The 17,809-nt window shown below is 38.1% G+C and overlaps 1 protein-coding gene across 1 annotated transcript in view; it reads right to left on the reverse strand.

Annotated features, from left to right (window-relative positions):
* Positions 1 to 17,809, reverse strand: part of Acss3 (acyl-CoA synthetase short chain family member 3) — a 193,712-nt gene that overhangs the window by 52,750 nt on the left and 123,153 nt on the right. Inside the window, exon 9 of the mRNA XM_021174594.3 lies at positions 11,500 to 11,603. Coding sequence (XP_021030253.1) covers positions 11,500 to 11,603 — 104 coding nt within the window. The remainder of the gene's footprint in view (positions 1 to 11,499; positions 11,604 to 17,809) is intronic.

Raw genomic sequence — 17,809 nt, forward strand, 5'->3', positions numbered from 1 at the left:
ATTGCCCTTTCTAATTCGTTGAAGAATTGAGTTGGAATTTTGATGGGGATTGCATTGAATCTGTAGATTGCTTTTGGCAAGATAGCCGAGATCTTTCCATCTTCTGAGATCTTCTTTAATTTCTTTCTTCAGAGACATGAAGTTCTTGCCGTACAGATCTTTCACTTCCTTAGTTAGAGTCATGCCTAGGTATTTTATATTATTTGTGGCTATTGAGAAGGGTGTTGTTTCCCTAATTTCTTTCTCAGCCTGTTTGCACTTTGTGTAGAGAAAGGCCATTGATTTATTTGAGTTAATTTTATATCCAGGTACTTCACTGAAGCTGTTTATCAGGCTTAGGAATTCTCTGGTGGAATTTTTAGGGTCACGTATATATACTATCATATCATCTGCAAAAAGTGATATTTTGACTTCTTCCTTTCCAATTTGTATCCCCTTAATCTCCTTTTGTTGTCTAATTGCTCTGGCTAGGACTTCAAGTACAATGTTGAATAGGTAGGGAGAGAGTGGACAGCCTTGTCTAGTCCCTGATTTTAGTGGGATTGCTTCAAGCTTCTCACCATTTACTTTGATGCTGGCTACTGGTTTGCTGTAGATTGCGTTTATCATGTTTAGGTATGGGCTGTGAATTCCTGATCTTTCCAAGACTTTGATCATGAATGGGTGTTGGGTGTTGTCAAATGCTTTCTCAGCATCTAACGTGATGATCATGTGGTTTTTGTCTTTGAGTTTGTTTATATACTGGATTACGTTGATGGATTTCCGTATATCGAACCATCCCTGCAACCCTGAGATGAAACCTACTTGGTCGGATGGATGATTGTTTTGATGTGTTCTTGGATTTGGTTAGCAAGAACTTTATTGAGGATTTTTGCATCAATATTCATAAGGGATATTGGTCTGATGTTCTCTATCGTTGTGGGTTTTTTTTTGTGGTTTAGGTATCAGAGTAATTGTGGCTTCATAGAATGAGTTGGGTAGAGTACCTTCTGTTTCTATTTTGTGGAATAGTTTGTGAAGAACTGGGATTAAATCTTCTTTGAAGGTTTGATAGAACTCTGCACTAAACCCATCTGGTCCTGGGCTTTTTTTGGTTGGGAAATTATTAATGACTGCTTCTATTTCTCTAGGGGATATAGGGCTGTTTAGATCATTAACCTGATCTTGATTCAACTTTGGTACCTGGTATCTGTCTAGGAACTTCTCCATTTCATCCAGGTTCTCCAGTTTTGTTGAGTATAGCCTTTGGTAGAAGGATCTGATGGTGTTTTGGATGTCTTCAGGATCTGTTGTTATGTCTCCCTTTTCATTTCTGATTTTGTTAATTAGAATGCTTTCCCTGTGCCCTCTAGTGAACCTGGCTAATGGTTTGTCTATCTTCTTGATTTTCTCAAAGAACCAGCTCCTCGATTGGTTGATTCTTTGAATAGTTCTTCTTGTTTCCACTTGGTTGATTTCACCCCTGAGTTTGATTATTTCCTGCTGTCTACTCCTCTTGGGTGAATTTGCTTCCTTTTGTTCTAGAGCTTTTATGTGTGTTGTCAAGCTGCTAATGTGTACTCTCTCTAGTTTCTTTTTGGAGGCACTCAGAGCTATGAGTTTTCCTCTTAGAAATTCTTTCATTGTGTCCCATAAGTTTGGGTATGTTGTGGCTTCATTTTCATTAAACTCTAAGAAGTCCTTAATTTCTTTCTTTATTCCTTCCTTGACCAAGGTATCATTGAGAAGAGTGTTGTTCAGTTTCCACGTGAATGTTGACTTTCTATTATTTATTTTGTTATTGAAGATCAGTCTTAGTCCATGGTGATCTGATAGGATGCATGGGACAATTTCAATATTTTTGTATCTGTTGAGGCCTGTTTTGTGACCAATTATGTGGTCAATTTTGGAGAAGGTACCATGAGGTGCTGAGAAAAAGGTATATCCTTTTGTTTTAGGATAAAATGTTCTGTAGATATCTGTCAGATCCATTTGTCTCATAACTTCTGTTAGTTTCACTGTGTCCCTGTTAATTTTCTGTTTCCATAATCTGTCCATTGGTGAAAGTGGTGTGTTGAAGTCTCCCACTATTATTGTGTGAGGTGCAATGTGTGCTTTGAGATTTACTAAAGTTTCTTTAATGAATGTGGCTGCCCTTGTATTTGTAGCATAGTTATTCAGAATTGATAGTTCCTCTTGGAGGATTTACCTTTGATGAGAATGAAGTGCCCCTCCTTGTTTTTTTTGATGTCTTTGTGTTGGAAGTCAATCTTATCAGATATTAGAATGGCTACTCCGGCTTGTTTCTTCATATCATTTGCTTGGAAAATTGTTTTCCAGCCTTTCATTCTGAGGTAGTGTCTATCTTTTTCTCTGAGATGAGTTTCCTGTAAGCAGCAAAATGTTGGGTCTTGTTTGTATAGCCAGTTTGTTAGTCTATGTCTTTTTATTGGGGAGTTGAGACCATTGATATTAAGAGATATTAAGGAAAAGTAATTGTTTGTTCCTGTTATTTTTGTTGTTAAAGTTGGCATTCTGTTCTTGTGGCTTCCTTCTTTTAGGTTTGTTGAGGGATTACCTTCTTGTTTTTTTCTATGGCGAGGTTCTTGTCCTTGTATTGTTTTTTTTTTTTTTTTTCTTTTATTATCCTTTGAAGGGCTGGATTCATTGAAAGGTAATGTGTGAATTTGGTTTTGTCCTGGAATACTTTGGTTTCTCCATCTATGGTAATTGAGAGTTTGGCTGGGTATAGTAGCCTTGGATGGAATTTGTGTTCTCTTAGTGTCTGTATAACATCTGTCCAGGCTCTTCTGGCTTTCATAGTCTCTGGTGAAAAATCTGGTGTAATTCTGATAGGCTTGCTTTTATAAGTTACTTGACCTTTTTCCCTTACTGCTTTTAGTATTCTATCTTTATTTAGTGCATTTGTTGTCCTGATTATTATGTGTCAGGAGGAATTTCTTTTCTGGTCCAGTCTATTTGGAGTTCTGTAGGCTTCTTGTATGTTCATGGGTATCTCTTTCTTTAGGTTTGGGAAGTTTTCTTCTATAATTTTGTTGAAGATATTTGCTGGTTCTTTGAGTTGAAAATCTTCATTCTCATCCACTCCTATTATCTGTAGGTTTGGTCTTCTCATTGTGTCCTGGACTTCCTGGATGTTTTGAGTTAGGATCCTTTTTCATTTTCCATTTTCTTTGATTGTTGTGCCGATGTTCTCTTGGAATCTTCTGCACCTGAGATTCTCTCTTCCATATCTTGTATTCTGTTGCTGATGCTCGCATCTATGGTTCCAGATTTCTTTCCTAGGGTTTCTATCTCCAGTGTTGCCTCACTTTGAGTTTTCTTTATTGTGTCTACTTCCCTTTTTAGGTCTAATATGGTTTTGTTCATTTCTATCACCTGTTTGGATGTGTTTTCCTGTTTTTCTGTAAGGACTTCTACCTGTTTGGTTCTGTTTTCCTGTTTTTCTTTAAGGACTTGTAACTCTTTAGCAGTGTTCTCCTGTATTTCTTTAAGTGAGTTATTAAAGTCCTTCTTGATATCCTCTACCATCATCATGAGATATGCTTTTAAATCCAGGTCTAGCTTTTAGGGTATGTTGGGGTGCCCTCGATTGGGCAAAGTGGGAATGCTGGGTTCTGATGATGGTGAGTGGTCTTGGTTCCTGTTAGTAAGATTCTTACGTTTACTTTTCGCCATCTGGTAATCTCTGGAGTTAGTTGTTATAGTTGACTCTGTTTAGAGATTGTTCTTCTGGTGATTCTGTTACCTTCTATCAGTAGACCTGGGAGACAGGCTCTCTCCTCTGATTTTCAGTGGTCAGAGCACTTTCTGCTGGCAAGCTCTCCTCTTACAGGGATGGTGCACAGATATCTTGCTTTTGGACCTCCTCCTGGCCAAAGAAGAAGGCCCAAAACAGGACCTTTCCCAGAAGCTGTGTTGCTTTGGCAGGTCACAGAAGCTTTCAGCTTCTGTGGTGCACACTCTCACCTGTGCAGACTAAGTTCCTAAGTTAGGGGAGTCCCGGAACCAAGATGTTGCCTGCTGCTCCTGAGGCAGAGGGCTTCCGAGCCAGGCAGACACCTGTCCTCTGGCTGGGAGGGTGGCTGGATGTCTGCGGCCCGAAAAGGGTGCTGTGTCAGAGGCTCTGTGGCTCCTGCCTGTCCCAGAAGCTGTCCGCTTCTGTGGTGCACCCTCTCACCTGTGCACACTAAGTTCCTAAGTTCGGGGAGTCCAGGAACCAAGATGTTGCCTGCTGCTCCTGAGGCAGAGGGCTTCCGAGCCAGGCAGACACCTGTCCTCTGGCTGGGAGGGTGGCCGGATGTCTGCGGCCTGAAAAGGGCGCTGCCTCAGAGGCTCTGTGGCTCCCGCCTGTCCCACAAGCTGTCTGCTTCTGTGGTGTACCCTCTCACCTGTGCAGACTAAGTTCGAAATTATCATTTCTTATATTGGTATAAAAATCTATTGATATAGAACTAAGGTTTTTATTAATATAAATCTATTTATTGATACAAAATGAAAATTAATATTGTTTCTCTTAGATAGGCATTGTGCATATGCAAGTCGTTTAAGAATACAAGGCTTTGACCCAGTCCTTCTGATACCTGCTATTTCAAACTATTTAAGATAATCAAGCAAGACAATTTAGGGACCAGAGAGTAAACTCATGGTTATATTAGATTCTGATTTAATCATAATAAAGTGCTTTTCAATTTACTCAAATAGAAATGACTAAAAATAGTTAAGGTTTAACATAAGCTTTACATAGAAAATTAGTCTTCAAAAACATAAGAAATCCACAGAATATGAAAATTAATGTTACTTCATTATTAAGAATCATTTGACAATGAGACATGTTTGCTCCTGACAGCTTCCCCATTGCCCTTCAAAAAGAATTTGAACATCATAATCTCCATATAGAGTTGCTCCAATTTTGATAATGTAGCTACTGGAAAGAAATTGCCCTATTCATCTACAGAGGAAACATAAAATCCAAGAAAGGACACACAATGTGGGATTGTTGACAATTTTGCTCTGCCAATACAGAGCAAACTAGTCCTTCATAGACTCTGCTTCATTTCAAAGTATGTCAGATGGTTTTAGGCCAGAAGGCTGAAGACAGATGCTTCAATGTAATCCGAAATTAGGATACTGTCCAAGCAGTCGGCTGTCTCTACGATTTGTTTAAGTTTGAAAGCTATGCGTTATGCTTCCTATCTATTCACATCATATTTACTTGGTTCTTGGATTTCTAATGAGGTTGAAGACTAGTTATAGGCTCATAATGAAACTCACATTGTTTAGCATTGACAGAGATGATATAGATTTGAAAGGATGGTTTTCAAATGGTAAAACGAGCTAAAATCAAAATATAATTCAAGTATAGAATTATAAATTCTTTAAGTTAGGATAGATGGTAGAGTGCTTTATCTAATTGACAACTATGATAAACTAGATGTTAATTATATATTATACTTTGTAATTTATGTAATTGTTATGGTTATGTTTATTTTATATATAAGAGAAGAGCTTTTTTAAAAAGTGGACAGAAAAGGTGAGGTGTTGAAAACTGGTTCTAATGCTTTTTCTTAATTTGCCCCCCAAAATCAGGAATCTACATATCCAAAAGCTAATGGTCCCTTTTCCCAGTTGGTTTTTGATTGATCAATAAAGAGCCAATGGCCAATGGCTGAACACAATGAAAGAGGTGGGATTTCTAGGTTCCTGGGGGAGGGGGGGCAAGGGAGGAGGAAGATAGGGCTCCCAGGAGAATGAATGGGACCAACCAGCCAGGAAGGGAGTAAAGGTCAAACTGTAGGCACAAGAAGAAAAGTGGCCCCCTAAGAGAGCTGCTTGGAAGCATTTTGGGCAGCAAATATAGGGGCTAACAAGAAAAAGCCAGGGTAGCAAAGATAAAATATATATTTGAAAGATATTTGCTCAGGAATACCAGAGGGGGATGTTTGTTAGCCAAAAGAAGGATTAGAAATGCCCAGCGATTGAACTAATCAAGACACATCAAAATTACCTTGTGTGTCTGTCTTTCTATCGATAATCTAGAGGTCTCTGACAGGTGGCTAGAAGAGCAACCTACAGCCACCTGTCAGAGCCCTCTCTCTGCCAATCAGCCCAAGTCTGTGGAAGCAACAAGAAAACAGCAACATACCACTGGAAGTTTTTTGGTGCATTTCTCTCTATGGAATCCAGAGAAATGAAGCTCAACTACCCTGAAAGGTGGACTAAAGGTTTAACTAATTCACCAATACATTGGTCCAAAATTATCAAGTCCTTTTAGGGAGTGAGCCATCTCTCTAGCCTAGTGGCCATTATTTTTAACATGACAACAAATGAAAAATCTGAAAGAGACAAAAAGAAAGAAAGAAAGAAAGAAAGAAAGAAAGAAAGAAAGAAAGAAAGAAAGAAAGAAAGGAAGGAAGGAAGGAAGGAAGGAAGGAAGGAAGGAAGGAAGGAAGAAAGAAAGAAAGAAAGAAAGAAAGAAAGAAAGAAAGAAAGAAAGAAAGAAAGAAAGAAAGAAAGAAAGAAAATAAAAAATATAATCCTGACATGTTCTGTTGTAATTAGTTCTAAAGTAATATCATCTTTTATTTATTTATTTATTTATTAATTATTTATTTATTAGGTATTTTCTTCATTTACATTTCCAATGCTATCCCAAAAGTCCCCCATACCCTCCCCCCCACTCCTCTATCCCCCACTCCCACTTCTTGGCTCTGGTGTTCCCTTGTACTGAGGCATATAAAGTTTGCAAGGCCAATGGGCCTCTCTTTCCAATGATGGCTGACTAGGCCATCTTCTGATACATATGCAGCTAGAGACAAGAGCTCAGGGGGGTACTGGTTAGTTCATATTGTTGTTCCAACAGGGCCTAGCAAACGCAGAAGTGGATGCTCACAGTCAGCTATTGGATGGACCACAGGGCCCCCAATGGAGGAGCTAGAGAAAGTACCGAAGGAGCTAAAGGGGTCTGCAACCCTATAGGTGAATCATCTTTTATAACAAGTAGGAAAGAAATTTAGAAGGAAGAGAGAGAAGAAAGTAAACCTTACATTTGGACAGAGTCTATTCTGGTTGAAGTTAGTCTGAAATGTGAGGGAAGTTGTCTTAGGCCATTTATTCTTAAGAACTTCCTTACCTCATCTTGAGTCAGACAATAAAATTCTTGCAAGGAACACCATTTACTAAATGAAAAGTCCTTTATTTTGAAAATTATGATCTTGTCTGATTTATGGGAAAGCTTCTTTTTTGTCCTTAGAAACTACCTATAACAATACGGTATTTTATCTTGGGATTATACGATTGGGGACAATGGACTTACCACTGCTTCATTGTACATGAAATGCCATATTTTAGTACAATGGTTATCTATTCCTTTAATTATTCTTTTTAAATGGTGATAATACTGCCTATTTCCATATTTCTATGCTGAAAATGAAAATGAAAAATTCAGTCAACAATCCAGCTGTTTTCAATCATCGTACAGATAAGTTACTGCTTAGATAAAATTCTTGAATGAATAGCAATTCAGTTCCCATCGAGACTAATGAGTGAATTTGATGTAACCTTTCTAGACTTAGCAAAACTGATTTTCTTCATGATAGCATTAAGATTTACATTATTAAAATCAAAAGCAGGAGTTTAATGCTTCAGTAGCCGTGAGCAGCAAAAAGTCTTAATTGAAACAATCTTGGAGGGGGGGTGCATGTCTATTCTCAGATACAAAGGGACTAGCTTTCAATTGGAAATTGTAGATATTAAATCAAACATCAAACAATATTGCTATTAATGGGTCAAAAGAGAATAGTCATCTCTAAAAAGGATGGAGACCTGATTCTGTTGTTAAGAGTGCTCCCTGATCTTCAGAAGTACCTGAGTTTAGTCATAGCATGCAAGTCTATTGGCTTATAATCATTTATTCCAAGGGATTGGAAACCATCTTCTGGTCATTTCCGGCATTCACACACAAAGACACACACACATACACACACACACACACACACACACACACACACACACACACTTCATATAGTCAACAAACACACACAAATAACAATAAATCATTTTTTAAAAAACATGGTTAAATGAACAGATTGACTGCAGCTGAAATCATATGAAATGATGGGTTTTATTTACAGATGCATAAGTCCTTACTATTTTCAAACTGCTCACTCACACATATATATTAATGAAAACAAAGCAAATAAAGTCCATGAATCTTTCACTCAAATATTTGTATGGGAGACTCAACAAGGTTTATATTTTTTTTAAATATTAATTCCAATGTACATAACAATAGGAGCCCAGTAGAATATTTGAAAATCACCACAATGAAATTCACTCTTTGGTCAAAGCTTAACCTTGTTAGGAATACTACCTGGTGTTTTCTAGTATGTATCTATGAAGAAAAGCAAACATCTATTTGTTGAGAGAAACATAAGGACATTTATATATTTACTAAAAATATCAAGACCTTTTTTCTTGGTAAATTAATAATCACCCATTTTAATTTTTGTCTTTAACTCCTGTGGATTTAATATTTCTTTAATTCCACCTTAAGAAGGAAAGCTGTTGGTGCTAGAGAGATTGCTTTTGCTTCAAATTCAGAGCACCAGCTTTGGGTTCCTAGCATTTACGCTAGTTCATACTTTAAGAATCAGTACTGGTAAATGGTGAGAGTCAGTGTTGCTTTACCCTTTAGAGCAACAATTTTTGAAGTGAACAAAGTAATTTCCTATGCAAATAATTTGAGATTCTAATGATGTATCTACAGAGAACCATAGAGTTGGACTGGCCCAGCCACCTTAGGAGGCATGCATCAAATGCTTCTTATGCTTCAGTCCATGACTCCTGATGCCCAATGTGCCTTCCAGTTCCTGAGAAACAGAATCACGCTCTCAGGCAGTGAACATTCAGATTGCTTTGTGTTTCTCTGTATGTTTCCTTGGAAGTTAAGGAAACACAGAAATTTAGTAGGATCATTGATCTTGGGCACTAATCGTGTTTCCACAGTATAGTTCTCAAACATCAGTGTATTCTGGCAACTCCAGCTATATTGATCCTGGCAATCACCACTATATTCTGTTTCTCATAAGGGTAGAACATGTTTGATTGCTCCTGATAAAATTGTCATAACTTCAGTCTTGCTATATGCCCTTAACCACCAAAGTCTGGTTTAATTTCTAGCCAACAGTATCAGGTAACCTTGACCAGGTAAGTAAGAATGGGAGCTTACATGTATCCATACAATTATCAGTGGATACCTGCATCATCTAGATTTCAACTCAGTTCTGAAAAACATATTTTTCTTCATTCTTGTACTCAATTCTGTCCTCAAAAAATGGATAATTTTCTCAACTTTAAGTAATTTTCCCTAAATGTTTGCATTCTTAAATATAACTCTGCCTTTCTCTAAAAAAGGCTTTAAAATTGAAAAATAAAATGATATTACTTTTTCTAATAGATATTGTATATGTAATAGTCAATGTAGATGTATGTAGTTAGTGCTTTGAGAAATATGCATTTTTTTTACAGGCTTTGGTGAGTTTCTATCATATTTTAGAAAACACTAATTACACACATCCACATTTTTTCCAGGCAAGGAAAACCTTTTTGAAAGTTCATTGTATCTTCCAGTAATGTCCAGGAAAACAACTTTTATGTATAATAGAGAATACACCGATACTGTTAACACTGTTTTTTTATTGACATCATAATTACTTTCTTGACATTTTAATGTAATGTGTTCTATCTTTTGAGTCCATAAGTACTTAAAAATATGCACACAGGTAAACAAGCTTTCCTTTGGTAACTAAATGTTCAGACAAGAGAAACATCATGTTTTTCATTTCATTTATAGAGGGAACAGGTATTATGATATTGTCAGTTATTTTAGACTATATATTAGAAAAATGAAGAGAAAACATATTTTTTTCTGAAAAGCAACATACAAGAAGACAATAAAAATGCATAAAATAAAAAAATATATCTCAACTATCAAGTTTCTCTTTAGTTTTTCTTTGCTTTCCTATGAAGGGTATCAACATTTTGACACAATGCAGTCTGCAAATGTGCTAAGCTATATACACAGCAAGGTCAAGTGAGACTGGCAGTGATTAATGCTGACACCATTGTATACACTAGCAAGATTGTGCTGATAGGACCCTGATATAGCTGTCTCTTGTGAGACTATGCCGGGGCCTAGCAAACACAGAAGTGGATGCTCACAGTCAGCTATTGGGTGGATCACAGGGCCCCCAATGGAGGACCTAGAGAAAGCCCCCAAGGAACTAAAGGGAACTGCAACCCTATAGGTGGAACAACATTATGAACTAACCAGTACCCCGGAGCTCTTGACTCTAGCTGCATATGTATCAAAAGATGGCCTAGTCGGCCATCACTGGAAAGAGAGGCCCATTGGACTTGCAAACTTTATATGCCCCAATACAGGGGAACTCCAGGGCCAAAAAGAGGGAATGGGTGGGTAGGGAAGTGGGGGGGAGGGTATGGGGGACTTTTGGGATAGCATTGGAAGTGTAATTGAGAAAAATACGTAATAAAAAAATAGTAAAAAAAAAAAAGAAATGTTCATATCTAAGTTTAAACTACAGCTAAGAGCACTAGTAATTTTCAGCGTGAAACTTCAGTATTTGTGTACAAAGTGAATATTCCATCCTAGACATGAGGAAAATTGAAGTACGAAACGTGACATCTTTGGTTTGATCCAAATTGCTGGACTTAGTAAGAGTAACATATGAAGGCCACTAGCCAACTATTTTTAGATGGCTAAATAAAAATGTGCGAAGTATGAAGAGGAAATTGGATTCCAGATCACTGAGTTACTTGCACATACACTCAAGTCATCCATGCAAAAACAGAAAGAAAAAAAAAAGTGAAAAGTAAGGATTTTATTTTTCCAGTTATTTTTTTCCAAAGCTTATATTTTATCTACCTCATATACAATTTGATTCACAAAGACCACTTAGTGTGAGGAAAATATATCATAGCCAAACTTGTAAATGCAAGAGTGACACAGGAGAAGTTAGACTTTGATGAGCCAAGGCTTGACAGAGCTCCCTAAAACTGGAACTGTACTTTAACAAATCCCATGGAAACAAGGAGCTGAGTGAATTAGAGAGCACAGAGCACATCTGAGAGGTAATGGTCAGAACACGCCCGTGTGTCACAACTCAAAAGCCCTGAGGATGCTGGTGATCTGAGGAAGGGCAAGCTGTGATGTAGCAACTCACTGTGTAAAAGAAACAAAGCCAAGATGATCAAGGTGCCATCAGACCTGTATATCTGTGGCTAAGAGGATGCTCACGTCTATGTGACTAATGCAAACACTGTTAACAATATGATGTTAAAGTGCTTATTTCTACAAAAACCAGAACTGTGGATCCTGTCTGGCATAACTAAGAGCCTCCTCCAGTCCACACAGAAAAGCTGCTCTGTGCACTCTGGAGGACTTGAGTAGCTGCCATGAATGGTTTAGAAAACACTTACCTGTTTGCCACCAATGGTCTAGAACGGGGACGCGGAAGACTTTTTTGGACCATTCTAGAGTCTCCACATCACATCTTTCCCCAGCTACAAACAGTGTCTTGAACCTGAATATAAGAGAGATACTGAGGTCAAGGTGTTTCCTGTAAGTTAATCTAAATAATTTCTTTAACATTAAAAGCTGTTTTGTTAGAATCTAACCATATCATTTATATCTGTGGGAAATGGCCCTTTATGAAGAATATTATGTTGTAGGAGAATGAAAGAAATTTCGTGCATGTTCTCAAATGTCACTGCATGCAATTTGCAGCACTGCAGTACTTCAAAAGCAGAATTCAGAACTACACATAGATGCTCAGCTCTGGAAAGGGCAATTGAGTTGTCTTTACAATGTACCTATCACATTCCTCTAGTGATCATACCTGAAAAGCCTTTTACCTTTGACATTAGCCTTGCTAATTTTAACTCCTAATTTCCTTTCTTTATTTTTATGAAGGATGTACCCAGAAATACCCTCACAAATACCCAGTAAGGCAGCAACTTTGAACACACACATGAGTCTTTCTCATGCATTCCTTTAGGAGAGGTTACTATGCTCTCAAGAACACATTCCCTCTATTTTGAGAAATGTACAGATGAAAACTGGCTAATAAAGAAGCATTGGCGTAGCCTTTAGGGCCAAACAGACTCTTATCGCAAAGAACCCGGGTTACTGAAGGATGAAGGAGAATTAACATCACTGACAGAGCAAACTGTGCCCCAGAGTAGAAAGAATAAAATAGAAAAACAGACATAGTCTGACCCTGTTAGTGATTCATTGAAAGAAAGGCTTTTTTTCTTTCATGGTCATTGCCCTCATGGCCTATCTGTCAGAAGAAAGAATGTGTGAATGAGCAGTTAATTCGTTATCGTCAAAGGAAAAATATTCAACAAATGACAACCTGCCTGCTCATCTTGAACAATGCAGTCTACCACTGACAGTATCTTACTGCTCTCTACATTGATCACATAGATCTTACCGTTTTAAAGAATCCTGTCTCTGTGATCCAGCAACATTCTGTTTCTATTTGCTAACAGCACATATCACCTTCAAAACACCTATTCCTGCTTATGAACATTCATCTTTATGAATCTGAAGTCCATGAAGATTTACTGGATTTCTGGATTCACAAACATGGGGAGGTATGAAGGTTGGTGTGAGCAAAAATGTATATCAGTTTGAATATGAGTCTTATAATTCAAGAAAAGAATACATGGTTTGCAGAACAAATGGATTGATGAAGGTACAGTGATATTAGGAGAAAATTTTTTAAGTGGTCATTTAAGGGAATCTTTAATGTGTAATATAGCCTTGAGAGGATTTAGGCCAGCAACTTAGTTTTCACAAACTTAATGACTTCCACTAAAGGATGTCAGAGTTAGGTATGAAACAGAGGAAAAGGAATGGAAGTTCCAGGACCAAGACTATCTAGAGAATTAAAGCAGGTCAAGAGAATAGTGAGATTACACAGTGAGAGAAACATGAGAAAGGTTCAAGAGAAAATATTAGGGAAAAAAGCATGCAAGCCCAAAAGGAATTAAAATGTTGGTGGAAATGAAGGCACAGTAAGTCAAACAGGGTAGAAATCTTAGCAGTTTGTCTATAATGAAGGACAGAGTTTAGGGGCTAGAGAAACTTTAACATGATAAGACACTGGAGGAAATATAACAAAAATTTGAAAGAGGGTTTAATATCAAAATATTGAAAACAATCCAAGGAGCTAACTACTGAACAAACAAACAAAAGAACTGACTGAAGTCCCAGAATGAATGTGGGAAAAGGGAAAATCGGTGATTCAAACACATGATGTGGAGGTAATAAAAAAACAGGTTATTAAATAAACACAATGTTCATAGATATGACCCCCCTTTACAGTTATGGCTAATCTTGACCCCAAGGCTGTAGCTTAGCCGTCATAGAAAGGAAAATAGTAAACTTTCAAGGAGAAACTACTAGTTGGAGTCACGGGATGGAAAATGCATGTTGATCAACAAAGTACAAATGCATATCCGATCAATGATGTCTCCACGTGAAGGAGTGCCAATTGTATCTGCAGGTTCTTTTCACCTGAAATTCAGCCAGAAGGAAGTGCTTTCGTGCATATCAAGACCACGCCTTTCATTTATCAAGCAAGAGAGTTCCTAGAAGTGAAGGAGGTTCAGATGTTGTCTTCTTGACTTCTGTGTCAAACTGAATGTCTATATGAGGAAATTCTTAAAATAATTGCTCTTATTTTGCATTGCTTTTGGATATGGTCTTACTGTGTAACCCAAGATGGCCTAGAAACCACCATAGAACCAGGATTGGTTTTGAATTCATGATCCCTCTGCATTTTCTTCCTGAATATTTGGGGTGCAGATATATTACTGATCTAATTTAATCTACTTTAACACTGTCTCTACTGACAGAAGGTAAACTATGTTGACTAATAGTAATAATGAAACACATATTGGCTCCTGGGTTGTTATCTTATGGTTAATTACCCAAGGAGTGCTAATTATAGCACTGTATATTTTTAAGTAGCAAAGGTAAATTATGTTAATTAACAGTAATAATGAGAAATACATTGGCCCTGGGTTATCTTATGGCTAATTATCCAAGGCATGCTAATTATAACACTATATATTTTAAGCACTGTAGTGTTTCATAGTATAATTTTATTACATTGTCTTTGGATTATAGCTGATGTAGTAACAATCTGCATGTGAGCATTAACAAGCAAAGTAGAATACCCAAGATGCAATTTGCAAAACACAAGAAAATCAAGAAGAAGGAAGACCAACGTGTGAATATTCATTCCTCCTTGGACTAGGGAACAAAATACCTATCCTATGGAAGGAGTTACAGACAAAGTTTGGAGCCAAGACGAAAGGATGGACCATCCAGAGACTACCTCACCCGGGAATTCATCCCATAATCAGCCACCAAGCCAAGACGCTATTGCATATGCCAGCAAGATTTCGCTGAAAGGACCCTGATATAGCTGTCTTGTGTGAGTGTATGCCAGTGCCTGGCAAATACAGAAGTGGATGCTCACAGTCAGCTATTGGATAGAACACAGGGACCCCAATGGAGGAGCTAAAGAAAGTACCCAAGGAGCTGAAGGGGTCTGCAACCCTATAGGTGGAACAACAATATGAACTAACAAGTACCCCCAGAGCTCATGTCTCTAGCTGCATATATAGCAGAAGATGGCCTAGTCGGCCATCATTGGGAAGAGAGGCCCTTTGGTCTTGCAAACTTTATATGCCCCAGTACAGAGGAATGCCAGGGCCAAGAAGTGGGAGTGGGTGGGTAGGGGAGCAGGGTGGGGGGAGGGTACAGGGAACTTTTGGGATAGCATTTGAAATGTAAATAAAGAAAATATCTAATTAAAAACAAACAAACAAAACAACAACAACAACAACAAAACAAGCAAAGTAGGATAGGATACTAGATGGCAAAAGGGTGATGGATGTCCTAGGCTGGAGTTCCAAACACTTATGAGCTAGGATTTCCAGGTGAAAGATGGTTCTCTTTACTGCTGAGCCACTTCTCCAGATCCCCCAGCCTTCCTTATGTTTTACCATTTGCTATAAGCAAAATTGTGAGATCAGTAACGATTTAGGAATTTAAAAGTAGTCAGAACCTATGAGTTAAGATTTCCCAGAGCTATGAAAGCTACTTTCTGTATCAATTGTCTCCTGTTGCTTCTATAAAATAAAAATGTGAGGCTGGAATGATGGTCCAGTCTTACAAAGACATGGTTTCAATTCCTAGAACTCAGGTGGTGGTTCAAAACCTTCTGAGACTACAGTTGTAGGAAATTGGATGCCTTCTGTTGGCCTCCATGGGCACCAGAAGTGGATAGTACATATACATATATGTGGGAAATCCACTCGTATATGTAAAATAAATACATCTTTTGAAAATCAAACCAAAAATTGAAAACACCAAAAAAGTTTTCAGAATATAATGATTAGTGAAATAATTTTAAATATTACATTCAATCACATATCATTTATTAAGCTCCCAATTTCCTTTAGTTAAAGAAACTGTTAGATGATTTCATAGTTTTTTCTAACCATGAGACATTTAAAAGAATATCTTATCATACATCTGTAATTTTTTGAGAATTGTGGCACCTGCCTATAATGCAAGCATTAGGAGTTGTGGAGAGATTCAAAGTAGGTCAGTCAAGTCTACAGATTAAATTCCTGGCCAACTAGGGATGTATCAAAAGATCTTATCTCAGGAAAACCTAAAATTTAAAGTTATCTTACACATGAGTTGCCTTCATGGTACAGAGTGTGCGTAGTGTAAATGAGTTCCTGAGCCTGATCCTTGAACCATAACAAAGAAAGAAGGTTAAGTTGCCAAATAAATTTTGTTCGCAATAGAGAGTAAATAGCCAGTAAGTGCAAAAGAAAAAGTGAATCTTTCTTTCAAGGTCTATTAAATACCAAACAAGCAAAACTATTCTTCATTTATGACAACAGATATTAAATAGATCATCTCAGTGATGTCTCCTCAATTTCCATTCTCTATGTCAGATCACCATTATTTTATCCGATGTACTCTCATGTTAATATCTGCCTTCCCCTCCCTCTGCTTAACATTAGAATTCACCTTTAGAACGTAAAGTTTCCTCTGCTGACATCATACATGTTTTTGTAAATTGTGCCAATGAACAACTAACAATCTGTGTAAACATTTCTATAAAATACAACCTGAAAATAAGCTTAAAAACAAAACAAAACAAAACAAAACAAAACAAAACAAAACAAAACAAAAGCAGTATCATTTGGATCCATCAGTAAAAAGCAATAAACATTTGAGACTTCAGAAATAGAAAGGGAAAATGGAGGCAGGCTACAAAGAGTAAGCCAGTTACTGTTTCACTGTTTGCTGAAACTTTTGAAAATTAATTAATATACGTATTTTACATCCCAATTGCAGCTTATCCTCATACCTCTCCTCTCCCTACCTCTCTGTCCCTTTCTCCTTAAAATGGGGGACCTTCCAAGGATATTGTCTTAGTCAGGGTTTCTATTCCTGCACAAAAATCATGACCAAGAAGCAGTTGGGGAGGAAAGAGTTTATTCGGCTTACACTTCCATACTGCTGTTCATCACCAAGGAAGTCAGGACTGAAACTCAAGCAGGTCAGGAAGCAGGAGCTGATGTAGAGGCCATGGAGGAATGTTCCTTACTGGCTTGCTTCCCCTGGCTTGCTCAGTCTGCTCTCTTATAGAACCCAAGACTACCAGCTCAGAGATGATCCCACCCACAAGGGGCCTTTCCCCCTTGATCACTAATTGAGAAAATGCCTTACAGTTGGACCTCATGGAGGCATTTCCTCAACTGAAACTCCTTTCTCTGTGATAACTCCAGCTGTATCAAGTTGACCCAAAACTAGCCCGTACAGATATCAACCCCTTGGCCTATCAAGTTCTAATAGGACTAAGTACAACTTCTCCTATTGATGCTAGACAAGGCATCAGAGATAAGGGTAAGAAATACAAAGATAGACAGCAGTCAGAGACAACCCCTGTTCCTCCTGTTAGTGGTCCTACATGATAACCAAGATTCATATCTGTTACATACGTGTATAGGGCTTGGTTCCATTCCATACATGATCTCTGCTGGGTGGTTCAATATCTGAGTCCCATGGGCCTACGTTAATCGATTCTGATGGTACCCTTGACCTCTCTGGCTCCTTAATCCCCCCCCACCCCCGCATTCATATGATTCCTTATGTGCCACCTAATGTTTGGGTCTCTGCATCTGTTCCCATTATCTGGTTTGTAAAGCCTCTCAGGTGGCAGTTTTATCAGGCTTCTCTCTGCAAGTATATCAGAGTTTCATTAAAAGTGTCAGGGGTGAGCTCTGTCCCATGGCATGGGTCTCAAGTGGGGTGAGTCATCAGTTGACCATTTCCTCAATTTCTGCTCTAACTTTATCCCTGCTCATCTTGTATGTAGGACACACTGTGGGTCTAAGTTTGGGTGGCTAGGCTTGTGTTTCCATCCCTCCATTGTTAAGTCTTACCTAGTTATAGTAGGCGGTTGTTTCAAGTTATATATCCTCTATTGATAGGAGTCTTAGTTAGGGTCACCCTCATTTTTTGCTGGGAGTTTCCATTGTCCTAGGTTTTTAGCTCATCTCAGAGATGCCTCTTTCACCAATTCCAGTTCTTTCTCCCAGTTGTCCCTCCTTCTGTCCTCCCCAAATATAACACTTCCTGTTTCTTCCCCCCTCCTTCTGGCACTCAGTTCCTCTCTTCTGCCCACCC

This window comes from Mus caroli, unplaced genomic scaffold (assembly GCF_978045245.1).
Source record: "Mus caroli unplaced genomic scaffold, Mus_caroli_1 scaffold_9, whole genome shotgun sequence".
Classification (NCBI taxonomy): domain Eukaryota; kingdom Metazoa; phylum Chordata; class Mammalia; order Rodentia; family Muridae; genus Mus; species Mus caroli.